Source organism: Fusarium phalaenopsidis, assembly GCF_050370095.1.
Source record: "Fusarium phalaenopsidis strain FUZ10S chromosome Unknown contig_32296, whole genome shotgun sequence".
Taxonomy (NCBI): domain Eukaryota; kingdom Fungi; phylum Ascomycota; class Sordariomycetes; order Hypocreales; family Nectriaceae; genus Fusarium; species Fusarium phalaenopsidis.
In genome coordinates this window covers 1,988,265-2,011,426 of record NW_028145408.1, presented here as the reverse complement: position 1 = coordinate 2,011,426, position 23,162 = coordinate 1,988,265, and the positions used below count along the sequence as shown (strand labels likewise).

General features: G+C 52.9%; 6 protein-coding genes across 6 annotated transcripts; 3 read left to right on the top strand and 3 right to left on the bottom strand.

Annotated features, from left to right (window-relative positions):
* Positions 1-86: 86 nt before the first annotated feature.
* LRP88_06191 (imidazoleglycerol-phosphate dehydratase HIS3) lies at positions 87-829 on the bottom strand (the record flags this gene model as incomplete). Its single annotated transcript, XM_083242731.1, has 2 exons — positions 87-499; positions 559-829. 2 exons carry the CDS (start codon positions 827-829, stop codon positions 87-89), a joined length of 684 nt encoding a protein of 227 aa, XP_083101667.1.
* A 421-nt stretch (positions 830-1,250) lies between these two features.
* LRP88_06190 (anaphase promoting complex subunit CDC16) lies at positions 1,251-3,161 on the top strand (the record flags this gene model as incomplete). The annotated part of the gene is made up of 2 exons (XM_083242730.1): positions 1,251-1,347; positions 1,405-3,161. 2 exons carry the CDS (start codon positions 1,251-1,253, stop codon positions 3,159-3,161), a joined length of 1,854 nt encoding a protein of 617 aa, XP_083101666.1.
* A 645-nt stretch (positions 3,162-3,806) lies between these two features.
* Positions 3,807-4,322, top strand: LRP88_06189 (uncharacterized protein; the record flags this gene model as incomplete). The annotated part of the gene is made up of 1 exon (XM_083242729.1): positions 3,807-4,322. The coding sequence occupies one exon, from the start codon at positions 3,807-3,809 to the stop codon at positions 4,320-4,322; it is 516 nt and encodes a 171-aa protein (XP_083101665.1).
* Positions 4,323-4,411: 89 nt separating this feature from the next.
* LRP88_06188 (uncharacterized protein) lies at positions 4,412-6,715 on the bottom strand (the record flags this gene model as incomplete). Its single annotated transcript, XM_083242728.1, has 5 exons — positions 4,412-4,582; positions 4,630-5,226; positions 5,283-5,993; positions 6,045-6,557; positions 6,605-6,715. 5 exons carry the CDS (start codon positions 6,713-6,715, stop codon positions 4,412-4,414), a joined length of 2,103 nt encoding a protein of 700 aa, XP_083101664.1.
* Positions 6,716-7,362: 647 nt separating this feature from the next.
* LRP88_06187 (histone acetyltransferase TRA1) lies at positions 7,363-19,133 on the bottom strand (the record flags this gene model as incomplete). Its single annotated transcript, XM_083242727.1, has 4 exons — positions 7,363-8,049; positions 8,101-18,786; positions 18,836-18,993; positions 19,079-19,133. 4 exons carry the CDS (start codon positions 19,131-19,133, stop codon positions 7,363-7,365), a joined length of 11,586 nt encoding a protein of 3,861 aa, XP_083101663.1.
* Positions 19,134-20,442: 1,309 nt separating this feature from the next.
* On the top strand, positions 20,443-21,143 carry LRP88_06186 (gamma-glutamylcyclotransferase family protein; the record flags this gene model as incomplete). The annotated part of the gene is made up of 3 exons (XM_083242726.1): positions 20,443-20,473; positions 20,533-20,540; positions 20,616-21,143. 3 exons carry the CDS (start codon positions 20,443-20,445, stop codon positions 21,141-21,143), a joined length of 567 nt encoding a protein of 188 aa, XP_083101662.1.
* Between the last annotated feature and the right edge of the window lie 2,019 nt (positions 21,144-23,162).

The window sequence follows — 23,162 nt, the reverse complement described above, 5'->3', positions numbered from 1 at the left end:
TTTGACATTTCTTGGATCCTATAACACCCCATTGTCTAAATCTAACCAAACTGATTGCCCCAAACTCCTAATCCATTCCCATCTTTTTAAGCACTCAAGGTACCCTTGGTGCTGGGCACCTCGCCCTCCTTGCCCGGTATCCTGGTGATAGCAGCCTTGATAGCTAGGGCCAGAGCCTTGAAGGCACTCTCGGCACGGTGGTGATCGTTGTCACCGTGGAGGCAGTGGACGTGCAATGTGACACGGGCACCCTGGGCGAAACTCTGCATGCAGTGGGGGACCATCTCGGTGCTGAGCTGGCCGAGGAACTCGCGCTTCAGGCCAAGGTCGACAACGCTGTAGGGACGGTTGGAGAGGTCGACGACGGCGCGGGAGAGGGCCTCGTCGAGAGGAGCGTAGGCATAGCCGAAGCGGGCAAGACCGGTAGGAGTGCCGAGGGCCTGGGCAAAGGCGTAACCAAGGGCAATGCAGACATCCTCGGCGGTGTGGTGGTCGTCAACTACAGGGACAAAGTCAATCAGTCATCTGGCCGGTGGCGGAGATGGTATATCAACGTACTGTGAAGGTCACCCTTGCAGTTTATGGCCAGACTCCAGCCAGAGTGCTTGGCCAGAGCATGGAGCATGTGGTCGAGGAAGCCAATTCCAGTGTTGATGGCAATCTTTTGCGACTTGCTGGCCTGGGAGGCATGGCTGTCACCATCGTCGAGGAGACGGGAGTCGGTATCCGGGGGAAAGCTGCCGCCGTCAAGGTTGAGGGCGAGCTGGATCTTGGTCTCGTTGGTGTCGCGGGCGAGAGCGGCCCAACGGGTAGGCTGAGGAGAGGCCATCTTGAAATTCAATTGGAGGTGAGTGAGGGAGATGTTGACGGTAGGTACGTAGTAGATGGATGTAAAAGTCGAGGGCTCCTGTATCGGCGAGTGCCAAATTGACGGCCTCTGATACGTCCCCCGCCACTTGATCTTTTTTTTCGGGCCTGGTTCGCAGCGAGGGGCTGTTGCTGTTGCCACCAGAAGCTACCCCGCTACGGTCAAGACAAGCCCGCTGTGGCTTAGTGGGTTCCGCCTGGAGACCCTTAACGCGCTTAGCTGGCGCGTGTCGACGGTGTGGTTGTTGACTTTTGGTGGGATGTCTGTGTCGACGACATTCCCAAAACAAACGACGATCAAACGAACCGCAACCCACGACGGTTGTCCACAAAGACTAGCGCATCTATCGACTGCTCAATGATATCGAGAAACTAAACCAGGGATGGAAAAGTTTCTGAGGGAGTGGCGGCAGGATGCCCTCAACAAGGCGCAATACGAGTCGGCCATCTTTATCGGCGACAAGCTGCTTGCATTGACCAGTCTGTCGACTCCGGCTCTTGTTGATGAAGGATACTGACGACGCTCTTGTCTTGTAGACGACGACACTGACGCCTTTTGGCTCGCACAAGTTCACTTTGCGACAGGCAACTACACACGCGCCCAGGCATTCCTCTCCAGCCAGGACCTCATCTCCCGAAACCCATCATGTCGATACCTCGCCGGCCACTGCCTCATCAAGCAGTCCCGCTTCGACGAAGCCCTCGCCGTCCTGGGCGACCGCAACCCGACGCACCTCATCTCCAACGGCGCCAGCAACAAGCGCAAGACGCAGCCTCGCCAAGGGCGACGCCGCGACGACGCCGCGGACGAGGAGGCTGCGAACCGGCGGTATGAGGCCGCCATGTGCTTTCTGCGTGGCATCTGTTATGCCAAGCAGAATGCATTTGACCGTGCCAAGGAGTGCTACAAGGATGCCGTTCGTATAGATGTGCAGTGTTTTGAGGCGTTTCAGCAGCTCATGGGCAACTCGCTGTTGTCACCCGACGAGGAGTGGCAGTTTCTTGAGAGCCTCGACTTTGACTCGATCCATGTGTCTGGGGATGTGTCGTCGTCTCAGGAGGCTGCTGATTTTACGAAGATGCTGTATACTACACGACTGTCCAAGTACCGGAACCCTGCAGCGTTTGAGACGGCCTACGACTCCCTCTCAACGCATTATCACCTGGCATCGAACCCTGACCTACAGCTTGCACGGGCAGACCTCCTCTACACGCAATGCCGCTACCGCGATGCGTTGACCATCACGAATTCGATTCTACAGGAGGACAAGTACAACTTTAGCGTGTACCCGGTGCATCTCGCCTGCCTGTTTGAGCTCAGGGAGAAGAACCTGCTGTTCCTCATCTCGCACAACCTGGCCGATAACCACCCCGAGGAGCCATGCTCATGGCTCGCAGTCGGCATCTACTACTTTTCCATCGACAAGATCCCCGAGGCACGACGGTATTTTAGCAAAGCCAGCATGATGGATGCCCACTTCGGGCCTGCGTGGATCGGCTTCGCCCATACGTTTGCGGCAGAAGGCGAGCACGACCAGGCGATATCGGCCTACTCTACGGCGGCGAGATTGTTCATGGGCACTCATCTACCTCAGGTTTTTTTGGGGATGCAGAATCACGCCCTCAACAACATGACACTGGCTGAGGAATTTCTCAAGACGGCGTACGGACTGTGCAAGACGGATCCACTGCTACTAAACGAGATGGGCGTTGTCAAATACCACCAGGATAAACCCAAGGAGGCAGCGCAGTACTTCTCCGCAGCGCTTAAGATCGCTGAGGATATAGACAGCGAGCCGTCGGCGTGGTTAGCAGCACGGACGAACTTGGGACACGCATTCCGACGATTACGACATTTTAACCGAGCGCTGATCGAATTTGACGAGGTGCTGAGACAGGGAGGAAAGGATGCGGCTATCTTTAGTGCGAAGGGTCTCATCCTGATGGAGCAGAACAAGCCAGAGGAGGCGGTGGTGGTGCTGCACGAGGCGCTGGCGATAAGCCCTCAGGACAGCATCGCGACGGAACTGCTCAACAAGGCACTCGAGGAGACGGCACTTCTAGATGGAGCTGCAGAGTCGGAGGCTGAGGATCTGGCCGAGTTCGAGCACGCCCTCGGACAACGCAAGATGGAAGCGTCCGTTAAAGTCAATGGGCGGAGAGGCGGCGGAAGGGGGATGATGGACAAAGGCAAAGGGAGGGTAAGGAGATCAAGGAGGATGACAGTGTTGGAGGATGAAGAAGATGAGATTCCAAAGGGAGACAGTATGATGGACATGAGTGACGACGAGTAACAAAGCCATCGAGAGAGTGATCATGGGCTGGGTTTGTCATTGGGATAGGATAGGCGTTGGGGAAGGCATTCATGGGATTGATGCAGCATTCACGTCAAAAAGGTACATGAAGAAGGCATGGATAATTGTAAATACAGTAGAACCGACAATTGAGCGGAACAACCATGATGATCAAGCACGGAGGAAATCACTAATCAGCCACGCACTCGGTGATGCCAATCCTTGGTGTTTTGAACAGAAGCCCCACAAATCCTGCCTCGCACTCGCGTCCGAACCCCACTTGCCGTAGAAGCTCGGGTCGTCGGGTGGGGTAGCCCGGCGTGTTAATCCCTCCGGGACCAATCGGGGTCTGCTTATTAAACCCCGTGAAGCATTGCTCGGTCTTGGGAAGGTGCCCGAGGAGTGGGTTGTATTACTGGGGGAAAGGTAGGGCTGAGTGAGAGAAGAGAGAGGGTGGCTTGAGGATATGACGCGGTTTGGGGGATGAGGTTATAAGGAAGGAAGTGGCCTGTTTCTTTTGATGCTTTGAACAACATCTTATTAGAGGTACACAGACAATCACATCACGTTATAAAACATCAAAAACATCATACTCTACACCTGGGATAGCATCTTACCACTTGAACAAAACATCCACCGATCATCATGTCGCGCTACTTTCCCCACGCTCCCTACGCGGAGGATCAGCGTCTATCCCACACTATCCTCACATCGCACGTAATCGTGCGGACCATCACGCTAAGCACCATCGTCGCGGCTGGCATCACAACAACACGGCAACTCATCCCCGCGTTCCGGCCCAAGGCCACAGCACTCGCCTTCACCCCACGGCTCATCCGGTCTGCGTCGACGGGCACGGTGATAGCCCTAGGTCTCGGGGCGCTCATGACGCTGGGCCGTATGCACGGTCGCGAGGAGATTGAGTGGCAGGATCGTAGCTGGAGGCTTTTGGAGAACAAGGGACAGCTGGAGACGGATGACTGGACTGTTGTAGGCGCTGGTGTAGGTGCTGTGCTCGGCACTCAGGCGGCCAAGGGTTTGGGATGGAGAGGCGCTGTTGGAGGCTTGGGCCTGGGAACTGTGGGAGGCATGCTTGGATACATGGGATGGAGATATGGAGTGAATGGGGGCAAATTTCCCAAGGGTAAGGATGAGCTATGAGAGATTATATTGGGAAATCCAGAATGGTCACGACTCTTATTTGTAGTATACCCCTAATGCCACTCCTATCTAGTTTATATGTCGATGAACTACAGCTTGGCTCTCACTCCTCCCTGTTTCTTGACAACCTCTTCAATCTTCTGGAACTGGTAGAAAAAGTCTAGACTTTGCGGGTTTAGCAATGTCCCACTTGGCTTGATGGTATGTCCCGAGATAATTTGCTTGACAGGCAGCTCAACCTTTTTGCCGTTGACCGTGACCTATCATCGTTAGTTATCAGCCCAAGGGAGGAGACTAAGATACTCACCGGAATCTCGGGCACTTCAAAGATATACTTTGGAACATGCCTCTTTGTCAACTCCTTTGCAATCCTCTCTCGGATCTTCTTGTCCAAGTTGGCATCAAACTTGACGCCTTCCCTCATAAGCAAGAACAAGACCACGCTCTCGTCATGATCCTCTGCTCTTCTCTGCCCCACGCAAAGACTTTCAGCAACCTCCTTTGCAAATCCTCCCTCGAGAACAGCGTAAATATCCGCACTACCGAACCTGATACCGCTGGGATTCAGTACGCCATCAGACCTGCCGAGAATGTGAATATGCCCCGTCACGGGATGCACAGCTGCAAAATCACCCTGTGACCAAACGCCTGGGAAGCGAGAGAAGTAGGCCGACGTGTACTTCTCACCGGGAGCCGGGTTTGTGTCGTTCCAGAGGAAGAGGGGAATGTTGGGGAAGGCCCCGGTACCAACTAGATCGCCAGGTTCTCCGTCTGCGACAGCGGTGATCGGCTTGCTGGGATCCGGGGAGGATGGATAGATGGCCATGGGAGTACCGAGGCATCGTCCTGGACAACCACCGGCATAGATCGGCGTCAGAGGGTTCTCTATGACGAAGCAAGCTGCCTATAAGCGCAGATATGTTAGATGTCGTCAAAGTTGAAGAACGCAGAGAAACTCACAATGTCCGTTCCCCCTGAAAAGTTGGCCAGCTTGACGTTCTTCGGAAACGCCCCGTCATAGAACCACTCAAAGACTTGTTCCTTCAACACCATGCCCGTGCTCCCAACCCATTTTAAGCTGCTCAAGTCTGTTTCCTTCTGGGGCACTATACCGGCTTTCATGAGCTCGCCTAGCCATCGCGGACTGATTCCGAGATGCGTGACGCGCTGCTCTTCCACCACACGGAGTAGAATTGATCGATCTGGTATGAATGGTGAGCCGTCGTAGAATACGGTGCGTCCTCCAAAGGCGAGTCTTGCGACACTGGCAAGGTACATGATCCAGCCAGTTGTGGTGTATTGCAATCCAACATCTTCGGGGGTAACTTCTCGGTGGAGGACGGCCTCCTTGCCAACAGAGATGAGGAGGGGTCCAACACCGTGGACAATGGCCTTGGGAGTTCCTGTAGTTCCAGACGAGTAGTAGATGACCATGGGATCCTGGAAGCCGACTCTTTCAATTGGGGGAGGTGTTGACGCAGAAGATAGAAACGCTTCCAGACGTTCAGTCTGAGGAATCTTTGACGTGTCGTTGGGGACGTCGAAGCGTTGAACAACAACGATGCTCTCAAATGAAGGACACTGCTTCATTCCTTCAGCCACGCCGGAGATCTTGTCTCGCAGATCAATGACTTTGCCGTTATACAAGGCCCCATCGTCGAAAAAGACAAACTGCGATTCCGTTAGTTCACGATAACCTCTGACGTTGAGATGCTCACTCACCTTGGGATCGATCTGCACTGTCCTCTGCAGCAGCCCTCCGACGCCCATATCGGTTGAGCTACTGCTAAACACACATCCAAGCCACGTCGTAGCCAGAAAGATAACCGCCGTCTCAATAGAGTGAGCACCAACCATGACGATACGGTCTCCCCTCTTAACACCTCTCTGCCTCATAGCACTCGCCGTGGCGGCAACTCTCCTCCGCAGCTCTCCCCAGGTGACATTATTGATAGAAGAGTTACCCTCGCGCACCTCGGTGATGGCGATAGTGTCGTCTTCCTTGTGGAGGGTAGAGTGATCTCCCGGAGCACCGCCTTGAGGACGTGTCCAGAGGAGGTTCTCTGCAAAATTGAGGCGAATGCCAGGAAACCAAGCCGGTAACTTCGTAATAGGAATGGACTCATCGACGACATGAGTATAAGCACCCTCATGGATCCAATTCTGAGACTCCCAGAGTTGGGCATAAAAGTCACTGCGTTTAGTACAGGACCACTCATACAGTTCGTCAAAGGTCTAAGTTGCTATTAGCAGAGGCACTGTCACCATTCACCTCGACATACCTTGAGATTGAGCCCATGCAGTCTATTCGCCTCTTGCATAAACGCCCACATGGCGGTGCTCTTGGGATCGGGATGCTCCCAGACCTTTCTCGGCACTCTGTTGAGATCCATTGTGTATACTCTTAGACAGTTGATGATCAAAAACAGTAAAAGACAAGAGACAAGATTGTCGACCGAGACTTTGAGAAACAATGACAACTCACAACCGGGCCCTTGTTATACAGCATAGGACTAGGCTCTCTTGTATGTCCCGAGGTAAACCTTGTCCGACTGCGGTCCACGGTGCGGGGTTCAAGCCATTCCCCAGACTTTCGCTTCATCATGAATGTGTGTTACTCTGAATGGGGGTGTCTCACTTGCTGATCCTGTGGCGTCGGCATGCACTACGAGCCGAGGCTTGTGGGCCTGTTTGTTTGTTTTGCTCTCAATGTCTTGTCATTGGTTTCTGAGGTGGACGAAGCTATCATCAACTTGCACAAAGTCTGCAATAGACCTAACAAACAAAGGCTGGCCAATTAATGACATTAAATGTCATGGTCTGATAATAGAGTATACATCAAGAGAAAATAGTCTTGGCCGTTACCTGGCCGTGTCTTTTCGTGGCCCATATCCGCCATCCGTAGCATACGCTCACTCGTATACATCTTCCTTCTTCCTTGCACCTAAACGCCTTGCTCAAACACAAACTGCCAGCCCCAGAATCTCCTTCCTTCTTTCATCTCCCCTTCAATAAAAGTACGCCTGTCTCTGTCTCTGTCTCACAGGTACGGCATCCACAATGCATCGCACTGTGCCAAGTTCATGGGATTGACAGCCTTGGCGATGGCGTCAATCACTGTCTGGTTCGCTGGCAGGTTTCCAACGGGGCTGTGAGCCAAGCTGATCGCCCTCTTGACGATCGAGTCGCTGTTGAGTTGCACAGAGTCTCGCAGTTGAGTCTCGGTGATCACTCCATTTCTGTGGCTGCCTGTAAACCAGAACAGCATCTCATCACGCACCAGCAGTGTCAAGGCGTGCTCCAGTTCGTACTCGGGCTCCGTCAAGCACCGTGCGATCGCCATCAGCGAGCAGGCAAAGATGCCTTCCGTCGCCAGAGGTCCCATCAGTGTTTGAAGATTGGGCGTGAGTCGGAACGGCACCGGCTCTGGGTTATGGAAGAAGGGTTTGGATGCGCTCATATAGGACATCATCTCAGAACCCCAGACCTTACCCGTCGCCCTGGAAATGTTGATCTTCTGTGGGTATCGGTTGTGCATGTACATGATGTACGTGATAAACGTCAACGCCGCAAGCTGGTACGAGAACTGTCGTCGAAACAGCCAGAACTCTGCAAACTGCGGGAACACCTTCTGGAAGTACTCGAGCGCCACCGTCGACGGCACCCACTTCTCCTGGATAGCGTTAAACACCTCTAGGCGAGCTGTTGCTGCCTGCTCAGGCTTGTTCTGTTGCAAGTTAGCTTTCATTCTCGCTCGCTGTACTCTTGAGTAACTTACCGAGCTCTTGCTCTCTAGTGCACCCCGGAGCTTCTCCATAGTAAACAGCACGGGGTCATCCTTTGACATGCCCATGTTGCGGCAGTGATCCTCGTACACTCCCTGTAGGGTTGTGTAGGATGTGTCCTCCTGCACAAGTCTTATGTGTGGCGCGAAGGGAACCATGATGGGGATCGTGAACTGCAGATCGCGTCGTCGGGACTCCTTCTTGCGACCCAGCGTCTGGTTGAGTGACCGGAAGAGCTGCAGAATACGCTCTTCTCGTCGGCAGTGACGGGCCGCAGGATGCTGAATAGCCCACTTGTGAATGCTTCCGTCATGTCCACGCATCTTGATACGGCGATACGACGCGCTGATAGAACGAACGAGATCGACATTGGGCAGGAACCGCTCGATTCGGATGAAGTCCTGGTTTTTGTCCTTGTGCTGCAGATACTGTCCAGGAATCTCGACCTCGTCAAACTTCTGGTACCGGAATTCGCTCAGGTGAGGAGAAAAGTTCTCAAGCGAGGCACGCGGGACTCGGTGATCCAGCTTCTCCTCAAACTTGTTTCGCCAGCGGCGCAGCTTGTAGATGTACTCGTACATAGTGGGTTTGACGTCGACGAAGTCGGCCTCGAACGACTTCTTGATGTGACTAGGCAGAATTGTTTCCGCAAAGCGAGTGATATTGACCTCAGTTGCAGAGGGCAGCTTGACATTCTTGGCAAATGAAGGAGGCGTTCGACTGACGTAGGCGAGAGCATCGTTGAGCAACGCGACGATGAGTCTGTAGGCGTCTTCATCCGGAGGGCACTTAAAGTTCTTTTGGATTTGATCCACCATAGTCTCCATCGAGAGCGCCAGAAGAGGGAATGCCGTCTTGAGCACCGACATGACCTCTTCAGTGTACTCCCACGGCGGCTTCTTCCCAGCCTGGCCCTGCTGGGGCTGAGGCTTTTGCTGCGCCTTTGAGGGATCTTGTCCGTTGGTTGCTGGCGCCGGGGTACCATTCGCGTTTCCGTTGGCTTCGTTGGCCTCGGCCTTAACCGGAGTGCCATCCGCTGCGTTCGCTGTGCTTGGTCGGGATGATGCAGATCCAGGCCGAGGAGGTTCCAGCTTTGTCAATGAAGGTGAGGCGCTCGCCTTTCCGGTAGACGCAACCGACTGCGCTCGCTGCCGTGCCGCTCTCTCCTTTGCCTCCTGGTTGCGCTTGATAACAAGCAGATCCTCGCGGTTCGTTCGAAGCTGGAAGTACAACGCTTGAGGATAGGACTTAGCAATCTTCAAGAGAAGCTGGAACACGCGAGGAGCCTCCTTGTGACCGAGGCCAGTGATGAGCTGCTGGATGAACGTGATCCAGTACCATACTGGAGTATCACCCTTGAAGTCGTCGAAGCCCATGGCAATCGTGCCCTTGGCGTCGTCCAAGCTCAGGAGCCAGAGAATTCTTGCCAAAAGCTTTCGAGACTTGGCATTCTTGTAGCTGCCGGCAGCCTGCAGGTACGACGTAAGCGCCTGTCGGGCTGCGTTAAGGTCGGTGGGATCCTCCTTGAACTTGCGGTCGTTGAAGTAGCCCCATTCAGCCCAAGCCTTGGCTGCGCCGATATCGAAGTACAAAGCTGTGCCGTATGCGGAGTCTGCCTCTTCCTTCTGCTTAAGCTTCTCCAAGAACATGCCCTTCAGTGTGTAGAACTCGGCTTTCTGTTGTGGACTGAAGTAGTTGAGGTTCGTATTGTTAATAACATCCAGTCCACTCGTCAACTCGTCGGGGTTCTCGTAGTGACACTTGGCCTGCTCTCGCAACTTAAGGAAAGCTTCCTGAATCTCAATGTTGGGCAGCGTGTAGATGCGGCTAAGCTGGCTGATACAGACTTCTGGCAGGCTGTGTTTGCGTGCAACATGGGCGAAGCGGTTGATGATCCAGGCAGTCTCATGGTAGCCGCGGTAGGCAAACGAGGACGCTCCACCGGCATTCTGCTGACCCTGTTGAGGAAGCAGCTGCAAGTATGTTTGGTTGATGAGGCTGAAGATGTGTTGTCTCCACGTTACCAGATCTTGCCAAGCCGTGATATCATCCCACACGTTGGGGAGTCGATCACGCCAAGCACCGAGAAGCAGCTTGAGCTCGCCAGACTTGACATCCAGGTTCGTCTGGTTGGTATTGGCAAGGCTTTGGCAGATGACGCTAGCGTCATGTAGCTCGACCAGTTGTTGGAAGTTCTGGAGAAGTGGGATATGGGCGTTTGTCAGTCGCACAGGCAGCTGATGCCACTTACGAATCGATAGCTGAATAGCCTCGTCACAAACACGAGAAAAGTCGCCCTGGGTTTCCTGCTGGTTGTGGTACTTGAGGAGCGACATGAACGCCTGGAAGAAGGCTCGGCGAGGGGTTGGAGCGTCCATGACGCCCTTGATGATGTTGTCCAGAGCCTCTCTGTGTTGCTCTTCCTGCCACATGTCCGTATTTCGCCATGCACATTCGAGGAGAAGATCCTGGAAATTCTCATGCTTGGCAAAGTCTTGAAGAATCTCCCACTGTTGTAGCTTCTGCGCGCAGAGAACCCAGTGATCCTCCCAGAGCATGTACTCAGCTTGCGAGAATGGAATGACGCCGGTTCTGGCCTTGATCTGTGCATTCTCGTATAGCTTCTGGGCCTTATCCCACATGCCATTCTGTTCATAAGACAGTGCTGCGTTGGTCTCAACAAACTGGCAGCGTCGTCGCCAGGTGCCATAGAACAGATCGTCCTCTTGAAGGGAAGCGTAAAGCTCGACAAGCGCATCGAGGTTGCTCTCGCGGACCGTGGTAGATTCAACTTGCGGCTTGATGGCGGCATTCTCAAGCTGCACCAGAGCCGTGTACCACGCGTCGTAGGTCTTAGCTTCAAACTTGAGCACGTGGGGAGGAATCTTGCACTCGGGCCAGGTCTTGGCAGCGCCGTCAAGGAGTGACTGAACGACGTTGGGGCGCTTGTCGATCTGGCGGCTGTGGTAATCCTTAGTGAGCAAAGCCACGATGCCACGCTCAAGGTCAACTCTCTCATCCTTGGCAGTGGCGGACCAGTAGATGGGGAAGAGAGTCACCCACAGGTTGTGAGCGAGCTGTGGGTCGACATGCTGGAGTTGCATCAAAGGCTCGATGACATCTCGAACCTTGACATCACCGATTTCCGACATGAAGCGCCGATGAGTGGCCATGAAAGCCTCAAACTTGTCATCAATCATGACTGTCGGCTCCCTGGCCTCCATCTCCTTGGTGCAGATGGTCAGAAGACGAGAAATGGGCAGCGTCTTGAAGTCGCCTTGGTCCAGTTGGATGTTGGCGTTCATCTCCACAGCGCCAAGCAGCAATTGAGTAGCTTGTGCGAGCCAATACGAGTCAGCAAGAGTCTCCCAGTTCTGCGATGTCAGGACATAAGAGAGACGTGCACTGGCAGACTTGGACAAACTCTTGTCAAAGATGGCCATGAAGCGATTGCGCATCTCGACATCAGTCGCTCTGGTACCAATGAGGAACGCGTGCTCCATCCGCACCGTGAGCTCTGTACGAGTGATCTTGGGGTCCTCGTAGATGCGGATGACGAGATCCAAGAACTGGGACAACATTGTAGGATCCTGTCGGTGCTCAAACGAAAGCATCTTATGCAGAACAGCCGTCTTCTCCTTAAGAGTCGGCCATGTTCCTTCGGACCTGAACACCCACCCTTCGACCATGTTGAGAATTTCTTTGCACAGCTCAATATGCATCGACTTCTCCACCAAGGTTGCAAGAACGCTAAGGAAGGGTCGACGGTTGTCCCCGAGCACCTCCATTCGCAGGGCCACAACTTGGATCTCCTTGATCATGAGCTTGGTCTGGATGTCGAGGTCGTAGGCCGACATCTCGCCAGTGGGTGTGTTGGGGTCCTGGTTCCTGTTGTTCACTCCATTGGTTTGGTTCTGGATGGCGTTGTAGTGCTGGACATGTTCTCGTGCATGCTTTCCTTGAAGAGCCTTCATCAGAGACATGATGTGCTGGTCGATGACGGTCGGCTTTCGGTTGCCAAGAGACCATAGAATGTTGACACCAGATGTGTAGTTGTTACTGTTCATCGCCTCGGTAGCAAGCTGGGAGAGGTACGCGACGATCTCTGATGTTTGAGTTTCTGCCTCGCCATCGGCATCGGCGTCGTCCATAGGCGTATCATCAGGAACAGAATCCAGTATGCGCTTGATGATTGACCGGAGCTCGCGATCATCATCCAACTTCTTGTCAGAAAAGTGCAAGCAGTCCTGGATCTCAGGGTTCTCTGACTTGAGGCACTTCTCCAAAATCTTCTGGACAGTTGGCATATTCTTCTGGATCCAATCATCTGACTTTGAGTTGAGAACAATGCGAACCACCTGAAGCGTGTTGATGATGTTTGTCAGGAACTTTTCGTCATACTTCTCCTTGTCGGATGGATCAGCATTGAGGATTGTCTGCGTCTTGTCGCTGGCCAAAATGACCTGAGTGACATTGGGGAACAAGTCGAGGTCAAGGTCACCCCAATACTGAGGCTGCACCAAGTTGTGAAGTAGCGTCATGGCCTTCTTGCAGAGGTCCGTCAAGGCTAGTGGAACGGGGGGGATGGAAGACGCTGTTTGATCTCGAGGTTTGGCTGAAGGAAGCTCATAGCGTTCGTTCAGCTGAGCGATGAATTCGACGAGATATTTGATCATCTTCAAGCGGTAGGGGGGAGGAATCTGGTACTCGACTCGCTCCGCATGGCGAGCCATGGGTGAGGAAGTATTCGGCTGCTCAGCCTCGAACTTTCTTTTCTTCGCGTTCGGCGATTCGGAGAGAGATCTCGTCTGAAGCAGCGGAGACTTCTTTCCTTCAACCCGCCATTCCTCCCAAGTCCAGATCAGCCACATCATGTTGAGACAGAGTCGTTTGCTCTCGTGGGATGCGTTCTGGGGAGTTGCAAGCTTGCGCAACGATGAGATCATCGGAACAATGTACTTGTCACGGGCAGCGTAAAAGAGTTCCGGGTGTTTGACAAGGAAGTGGAAGATGCTTGTCATCTGCTGAGCATTCTGCCCTTCGTCTGCGAGAACCCGACGAGGTGCAACAGCCCAGAAAGCGTTTCGCTCGCTTGGGCCAGTTCCACATCGCTTGGGCAGCACAGGTGCAATCAACTCCAGTGCTTGTGTCACCAGTGCGCGTCCCTCATTCTGGTTGGCCTTGAGGAGTGAAAGGTAAACCTGTGTGACAATCTTGGGGGGCGTCTCGTAGTGAGCAATGAAGTACCCAATGACGACGTAGGCGGCGTGCTTGTTGATCACATCGTCAAGCCGGATGAATGTCCAACCAAACTTGATGATGTCCTTTCGCGCTTCTTGAAGCGTAGTGTGATAGTACTTGACCAACATTGCTGATAGCTGCAACACCTCGTAGCGGGTAAAGTCGATGCCAGGCTGGGCCTGATCATCCATGGTCATTTCTGGATGAACCTTCCAGATCTTGCTGCTGACAGACTCGATCACAGTTCTGTCCATGAGCCTGGGGCTCTTGTTCTGATCCAGCTGATTCCAGCGACGCTTCACATCCATGGCCACGATTGGGTTGACAATGTAGTGCAGCAGGAAGTGCTTCATCTTGTTTGATGCCGATTTGCCTGCGTAAACCTCTAGGCAGCGAAGGATGGTCGTCTTCCAAAAGTCGATGGCATCACTGCAGATTAGCTTCTCGTAAATGAACGAGAAGAGTTCCTGACTGCTGCGAAGCTGATCAGAAGTCACAGACTCAACCAGACTAAAGAGAGCGTCCAGGTCCTTGGGGGTCCTTTCAAGTGATTTGACAAGAATCGTCATGAGCTGCTCCGCTGCCTGGAACGCGGGCAAGCGAAGGTGAGCGGGAAGGGTGTGCTGCCGAAGGTTTGTTTCCAGCTCCTTGCCAATGTTCTTCAACCAGTCCAGATTCTCCTTCTTGTCCATCCACTTCTCAGAGCTGGGGAAGTGGCTGATAGACTCGAAGATGTGAATGGTGTTCACCATGGCGATGAACTTGGCCTCGTTGTTCTGGCTCATGATCTCATTGCAGCGGTTCATCAATCCCTCCACGTTCTCAACCGCCACTTCTCGCAGGGCATTGCTGTCGGCATGGCGAAGAACCTGAGCCAGGAATCGGCCATACTTGAGGTCGTCAAGCTTTCCGAGAAGATATGCCCATATTTCCTTGGGATACCGGTTGAGATACCTGTACATAGGCAGGCGGAATGGACTTTGCTGAGTTCTGCGAAGTTTGTCTTCCAAGCCGAGGAAGCAGTCGATCAAGCGCTCCTTGAATCCCTCAGCAAGCGCTGGCAGCAGATGAAAGATGTTCAAGATGGCGGTGATGACCTTCATCTGGGGATGTTGGTCGAAGAAAGTGAACGAAATCTGCTGCAGTGCGCTTGGTTCGACGATAGAATCGATCTGGTCAAGCAGACGGGCTCCAATCTCGACCTTGAAGTAACTTGTGAGCAACTTCAGTAGTCTAGACAAGTTGTCCAGTCCAGAGACACTAAGGCGTTTGGGATCCGAAAGGCTCTGAAGAACAGGACGCAACCCTCCCTGCAGCAGCTCCTTGGGCAGACGCCTGTCAACAGACAGAACCGACCTCAGGGCATCGTTCGCCGCTTGCAGGGTTGGCTTCGACTCAGAATACAAGCATTTGAAAAACACGCCAAGAATCTTAGTCTTGGTCGGGCTATTCGAAAACTCTTCAAAAGTCATTGCAGTCGTCAAGAGCTTGATGCACGAGACGCGAAGGTTGACGATGTTCTCGTGTGTACGGAACTCAGCGGGTTTGTTGGCCAGAGACTCGTCACTCGCATCAGCCAGAGCCAAAGACTCCATCAAGAGACGGTTCAAGTTCTCATCAAACGTCACCCAGTCGTTCTTCAGGCTCATGTGATAGTCCATGGCGTTAATATAGCCAATCTGGATTGCAAAAGGCAACGCGCGCAAAGGCTTTGCGTAGATTGGTTGAAGGAACCTATCCTTGTAAGGCTCGAGAAGCTCCCAGACTTCACATTTGGCCGCCTTTGCGATGAGTTCCAGGGATCGCTTAGCAGTTTCGCGAACATGCTTGTTCATATGGGAAAGCTCGTTGTTAAACTGCAGGCAGATCTGAGCAAGCCGGGGTTGCTTGACCTGGGGATTGGGTGGCTGGCCCTGTGGTGGCACAATGGGGAGAGCATCTTCTTTGGTGATGTCCTTTGTGATGCGCTGCAAAAGCACCTCGAGGCTTGTCTGAGCCAGGCACCGAGTCTTCTCAGGAAGGTCCTGTGGCATGTCCTTAATCACATACGTGAGCGCCCGAATGAATTCACTCTGCTTAGAGGAAATCCAAGCATCGCCAAGGTCAAGCTCTGTCAGAAGAAAGTTGATTCCCAGGCTACCGCCAGCCTTGGTAAACCATTCCTCTTCATAACAGCTGTGGCAGAAGGTGCTGCTGAGGTGGCTGAAGAATGGGAGTTTGCCGACTTCGCTGTCTGACCCGAAGATGATGGCAGTGGACGTGTGCATCTCGCGGATGGCCCGTTGACCGGCCTCACGCACATCAGGGTGGTCTGAAGCGAGGGACTCAACAATGGCATCCGACAGATTTCGGGTGTCGATATGCAATGGACCTTCACCAGCATTGGGGTCGAAGGGGCTGAAATTCCGCTTCAGGTCCACAAGAGCCCGACCGACCTCGATGATCGCAAAATGCTTGCAGACGTTGAGAAGGAAAGCACTTGCTTCCTCCTTGAATTCGGGAATCGACTCAGCAAACATGACTGCCTTCAGGAGCTGCTTGACAGTCAAGTCCTCGCTCTCCTTCTTGGGAATAGACCGCTCGCGGTCCGAAATCTCAAAAGTGGCAGAGTTGATGTCGTATTTGCGAGCGACCAGATCCTCGGCCTGCAGACGCAATAGCCGTGGAAGGTCGTCTGGAAGTTGGTCGAACCCGATGCGTAGCTTCAGTTGCGATTTGATCAAGTTGAGAGCCTGCTTCTTGTAGTATCCATCGTACTGTCGGTTCTGGTTGTTCTTGGTAGCCTTGGGGACTTCCATGAGCTTCTGGATAGCAAACTCGATGCCCATCTCAGCAGGGAAAGCTCTGTCCTTCTTGGAACCGAGAAGCCTCAGATCGAAGCTCGAAGGGTCGTCTGCGTACTCTCTGTAGGCAAGAGGAACAGCTCCAGTCATGAACTTGCGATTCCTGCCGCCCAACTTTCCGAGGATTCTCATTGTCGTGTGAGCATGGAAGTGGCTGTAGGGGTGCGGTTTGAGGTGGTCAAACAAGGCAGTCATGAGCTCGTCGATCACAGGGGCCATGATGGGGTCGAGATAGTCAGCCGTAAGATTATCAACGCATAGCTCGAGAGTTCTCAAGCCTTGCCCAACAAGGTCTGTGCCGGCGCGCAACGCGACCACCAGCGGGCGCATCAAGAAGCTCAGATGAGGTAGCAGGTGGCTAAGCCGAGCTGGGACTGTAAGACAAAGCTCCACGTACAAATCGCGCTCGGCCGGCTTCCTGGCTGCCATGAGTAGATTGTTGAGCACATCCAACAGCATCTCAAGGAGGGGAAGGATTTGCTTGTAGAGCTGCTCGAACTTGCCACCGCCGATGCTGCGGAACAATGAGCGCAACAAGAGGAAGTAGTTCATGGGCTCTTCAGCCTTTGTCGACAGCTCAATGGACTTCGTGACGATATTGACAACATGTGGCAAGAGAACTTGCTCGTTCTGGCTGGCAAACAGTGTCACCGCCATAAACGCCAACTTGAAGAGTCTCAACAAGATCGAAGACTTCTTAACATCGGCAGAGCCCACTTGGTCAATCCTTTCCATGAGAAACTGCAGGAGCATCCCGCAGAAACTAGGACTGGTAGCTTCACTGGCAAGGAAGAACTGGGGGATATGCAACAACGCTGTATGTTCAAAGATCATGTCATAAAGACGGGGAATCTCCTGCTGGAACACTTCGTGGAATGTTGCTGGGTCAATAGCGTGGAAGACGGTAGCAAAGGTCTCGAGCAGGTCCTTCTCTTCCTTGCTACACGAGACCATGTAGAAGTTAGCCATATACTCCACAGGAGACATGTACTGAGACTCGGCTGCAGGCTTCTCGATCTCGTAATATCTGAAAACATAGGCACCCTCTCGGAAGAGTTTGATGATGACCTTGACCTCCTCAGCAGTGAAGCCATAAGAAACATCCTGCCAATGAGCAGGCGCATTCTGTGGGTCAATAGGAGACCCAACATTGCATGTTCTGAGCTGATAGAAGGTGTTCTTAAGACCTGTCATTAGGTTCCTGAAGAGAAACTTGTTATCGACAACCGGATCAGCCCCTCGGTCACGCGGGTTTGAGGTCTTGATGGGCACTGCGGCAAAGATGTCCGTCTCGTCCCAGTCGGGAGGGTTGTTCTTGTCAGCCAGGTATGTCTCAGGCGTGCCAGCCTTCATCTGCTCTCGGTAGAGTGCCGAGAGTTTCACCGCATTGGGATATTGTCGATTCATGGCGGCAAACTTGTCGGCGATGGCGTTGAGAATCATGATGAGGTAGTGTCGTGCATCGACCTTGTTCGGAAGCTTCGCAATGCATTCTGCCATGTTGAGGAGGAGCTTTGCGCTCATGGTTTGAAAGCTCGTGCCCGGAAAGTTGTCCTGGAGATTCCTGGTATAGACCTCGACAGTCTTCTGAATCTGCTCTGGCTTAAGGGAGTCTCGAACATGGTGAATAAGATCCGCAAGCATGCTGTACGCCAACGGACGCATAGTCTCGTGGACAGTAAGGCCGTCGCCGGTGAGTGTCCGTTCGTCCAACAGTTCGTCGATTTTGGGAATGAAGATCTTGCGAAAGTTGTAGTTGATGATATGGCGGATCGCGACAATCAGCTCCTTTCGTGTCCCAGACTTTTCCCTTGGACAGTCCTTCAGAAGTCGCAACACAATGTCGGGCAAGCGAGGGAGGAAATCGTTCAGTTGCGAAGCATATTGCCGCAGCAGGTAAGCCAGGAAGCTCATAGTCTTAACCTGTGCCGTAATGAAATCTCCGAATGCTGCCCGGTTCTTGATCGCAGGGCTGACCCCAGTGTGAATCGTACCCTTTGCGGCGGCATCTGCGTGGGCTTGTTGTTGGGCCGCTGCTTGCAGGCACAGCACATTCTGGATGAGGGGAACAAACTTCCTAACGTTCTGTGCCACTGTATTACGATAGACCTGGAATATCGACACGACGATGATGGGACATTCGGAGAGGACCTTGAAGGACTGCATGCCCTTCAGCAGGGGTCGGTTCTGCTGCTGGGGGTCGGCTCCGAGGTCGTTCACTGAAGCAACGGGCGAGCCGGGTCGTGGGGATTGGAAGTTCGTCTGCGAGCCGCCTGGGGTCGAAGGTGCGCCTGGTTGCGACGGCGCGTTGTGGGGAGCATTATCGAGTTGTTCGCGTACCACCCTCTCCATCTGTTCGAAGAGTTCCTGGATCAACGAGAGGAAGAGCTGGACTTTGCCTTGCAGCACCTTGTGCTGGTGCCGCATGATGTCCGATGTGATTTTCACACATAGCGTCGCATTTTCTTCATTATCTGTTCGTACAAGTTGCATCAACAAATCGACGGTTTCTTCGGCGAACGGCTCGAACGGCTCGGGGGGGCTAGGCTGGGTAGGTAATCGGTGGAGGACTTCGAGAATGCAATTTCGGAGTTTCTAGTTACATGTTAGTAGCAACTCGATCGACAGGTGTGCTCGAACCGACCTGCTCCGGTGAGTTGCTCTGGAAAGTACATGGTCCTCGAAGAATGCCCATGAAGATGGGCATCAATCGTTTCAAGAAGGGCGGGTATATGGGACCGGTGGTGTAGTGATCCAAGCTGTCACGCAGCGTGGTTGCAGCTTCGAGCTTAAGCCTGACATCTAGAGCACAAGGCAATCAGTAAAACCATGGTCACCGAGGGCATGCGACAGCGTGGGGGGGTTGCAGCTTCACGGGAGCTCGTACCTATGTCGGCAGCGCTCAGTCGCTTCACGACATCGTCAATAGTGGTGCCCGACATTGCTGCATTATCGGCGTCCACACGACGCGATGCGACCTTCCATGCGCAAGAGGGCGAGTTTGCCGGCTGCTGGTGTCTGGGGTGTGAGCTTGGGAGCTCGTGGATCGCGAGGCTGTCGCGAAAGCTTGCGATGCGGCGCAAACACGGGTATCAATGAGGACAAAGATCTAGAAAGGAAAGCTCGTGAGGTTTGCGTCCGTAAGTCGATGATATTTCGTGATTTTGGTGCGGGGTCCTTATTAAGAGGGTTGAAAGGTGAAGGTTAAGGTTGACACAGCCCGCAGAATGGTTGACTACGTGAGGTCGCCTTCGCGTTGAAAATTACAGGAAGGTCCAATGCTGGGGGGTGCAGTCACCAATTCCACATGCGCTAAGCCCGCGATAAAGTTCGGCCGGCATTAGCGTCAGCTTCTGGGGCCAATCACGGACAGATTGGCTGCCAAGGAACCCAGGGGAAGGTGAGAAGGAGACACCAGTACAAATTTACTAACGTATCGTGCACTGAGAAGGATACCAAAAGCATAGAGCTTGAATAATAAACGATACAAGAAACCTTCATTTCTATAAAATAAGTTTCAAATCGCTTGTTAGTTTTTATAATATTTTTTTACTCTTATTTACCAGAGAAAGCCATGGTATTGAAGAGGACTTAGATATGTCTGCTGTTCTGATGTCCCGCTCATTTCGTGACCCACGTACAGGGGAGTTTACCCCGAGTTCGCCCTTTATCTTATCCTTATCTTATCTCCTTCCGCTCCTTGTTTGTCCTTCGCGTTGACTCCGATGACTGGCTCTCCCCTGATTGACAATCCGAGAGCTGACCGGGAAACAGCCATGCCTTTGTCAAGTTTGTCGAGGTAGCAACATTAAAACTTCATGAGCTCTTTGTACGATGAACAAGTAACAGCCTTGGCTTTATTCCTCTTTAAGCAATTTTTGCCATATAGCTAATACATAATGGGAAGTTTCCATGCAAGTGACTGTCCATGAGGTCCGACTGCCCCACCAACTATGGAGGGGAGCCTACGTGCTGTTAGTGGGGATGATTGCATCCTCTCCAAGCAGCCTCCTACAAGCAATCACCACTTCACCTGGGAGATAACTCGGCGTCACCCTAAAATATATATAAGGACAGCTTGCAACGGACATCTTCAACTTCCCGTCTCTTATTCTTCAACATCTCATCGCCAGAACTGAATCAGAGTATCTTCACACTGCAACACCATCACCTCTGCCCAACCATACTATCTGGGTCTTGATAACAGCCTCATCTCTCCCACAACTACATATCTGTCAAGCATCTGACAAAATGAGTGGAGACAACACCGCCTTCTTCTACGGTAAGAAACCTTTCGTCAGTACAGGGTATGTGTGCGTGCCATGCTAACCTAGTTCCTAGGCACACTGGTAGGTTGCACCCTCAACTCTTTGGGCTGTGAACATGCGGTTCTACAAGCAGGAGAGAGTGACTAACAGCCGCAGATGGCCCCTGAGGTCTTCTTCAGTGTCTGCTACGGAGACAAGAATCCCCCTAAGGTCATCAAGGACCTGCACACATTCACTCCGGCCATCCTGGAGGGGTACTGCCGCCACCGAGTTCAGTTCGCCGACTACCCTGGTGTTATCGCGGAGAAGGGGCACACCGTTCTCGGTATCTACGCTACTGGACTTACAGACGCCAACGTCCAGAAGCTCGACAACTTTGAGGGATCCGAATACACCAAGTCGGCCGTCCAGGTTAAGCTGGTGAAGAAGGATGGAGACAAGACCAGCGAGGGTGAGCGCAAGGAGACCTCGGTCTACGTCTTTAACAATCCCTCGCACCTGGAGAAGGTTGAATGGGACTTTGAGGAGTTCCGAAAGGAGAAGATGCAGTTCTGGACCCGAGGCGGCTGGGCGTTCGATCCAGGCAAGTCTCTCACTTCACTCACAAGGTCACCATTGCTGACACCACTGGACCAGATACGGCCGATCAGGTTCCCGACAACTAATTTGGTCATGTTTCTGTAAGCGCCTGGCCGGGCAGTTGGCTGCAGAAAACAATGCATTTTTGTTAGCTGGCGGTGAGGTCTGAGACGTCAGTACCGACAGTTTGGTAGACACGCTGGGATGGACCTGAGATAGAATTACGACAGCCCTACGAGTACGAGAATAGACAAAACATTCATTGCGACCAACAACGCAAGCGCCCGGAAATATCAAGGAGGGAAGTTGATGAGTAACCAACAGACAACGCAGCCTTGTTGGTCTCGCCCCGCCAGAACCATGGTACTGGTCCCAGCCCTTACCGAGCGGTTAACCTCTCCTAGCAGTCTGGAACAGACTTCATAACAAGTTTTTTACTTTGCATGCTGTTGTCAACAAAATTTGAACATCAGCAGACGACACCTTACAACAGAATGGTCCTGATCCCCAACCGGCCGGTCCCGAAAAGTAGCAAACTTACACGGCGCCATCAAGGCCGTAATCGTAACATTTGGCGTACTCATCATGGCATGATGGTCCACGTCCCAGGTTGCATTAACTCTTCCTGAAAGAAGCGTCACAGATAATCCTTCAAAAGCGAAGGTAACATGGAATGTCTGGTGTAGAATACAAGGTTGCAAACAGTAGACTAATCCATCAAGATTCAGCCAGGCTGCCCAATCTATATGCGAAATGGCTAACTCACCGTCGCTGTCGTACGAAGTGACCAAAACGGTTACAGGTGAGATCCCCCAGGCGGGTACAGAAAGTTTCATGACGCGTAGCTGCTATTACCAGCCCTGTCAGTAGTGTTTGAAGTGAAGATCAAACAAGCCCGATCACCATCGTCCAGGGTCCTCGTGGTGGCTCCGCGCGTGGAGTCATGATGGAGATTGTTCTTTCATGCAGATTTTCAACCGCGACTGCCGAAATTCTGAGCATGTTGAATCCCAAGATCCCTCAGGTGAGAGGCGTCATTTCAGCGGATCGTCTCGACTCGAAGATCCCTGGGGTCCTAATCCTAGTCGTCGAGGCAGCGAAGAAATCGGCGAGTTTCGTCCGATTGTACCCTGGTCCGTCTCCACGTTAAGTAGTGTTGGTCGTGTTGAAGAAGCCGCAGATGCTCGTGGTCACGAGGAAAGTGGCAACTTGAACGCGAGGCCTTTCGGGCGACTATAGCAGACCAGCTATTGGTGCCTTGACCAGAATGCATCAAAGCAAGAAATGTTTGCTGACAGCGTCGCCAAGCTGGATCTGGCGTCACAACGACTTTGCGATTGGACATCAGGGTGCGCCCGAGGCACCCAGTGACTAGACGGCTCCTGCGTTCCTTACATCAGATGCCATAGGGCAAGACACGAGGGGCTGGGCATATCGGAGGAGGGCTGCAGAACGGGTTGCAGGTATTCAGACACTAAAAACTACCTATTGATGGCTATTTTCAGGCGGTCTATCTCACCTCTGTCAGCCCGCCACGTCAGGAAAGGACGGAGCTCGGATGCCTCCGGGCGGCTATGGCCATACCTATCCAGCCAACCAACCCCACTAAAACACCACCACCAACTCAGTCAAAACACCAAAACACCAAAACGCGAAACATCACGATCCTCCCTGCGGCAGAACGGCAGCCTAGACCTTTGAGACTTTGGCTCCTGTAAATCACCGAACCCGTCCGAATGACACCTCCCACGTGTGATTGGCCTCACTGTAGAGCTCAGACACACCAAGAAGAAGGGACGTCCATGAAACTGGCCCTGTTTCACTAGGTCTAGGAGGACAGGAAAACGAAGAAAAAAACTCTCCGACTTGCAAACCCCCTTACCGCTGCGGAGTAACCGCCCAAAGGGGGAGGAGTGTCAGGAGACATTTTCAGTCTCAGACTGTTCTAGGGCCACGCGTGAAGGCTGTCAGGCTCGAGATCTACTGAACCCCTGATATGATGATATGACGGCGATCTCTCAGGGGATTGGGCCACAGGCCTCAAGCTTGGCTTGTGATGGCAACAATAATGGCTCACTCGTTCGGAGCTGAGTCGTCAATAGTCCCAAGTCTCACCAAGGATGT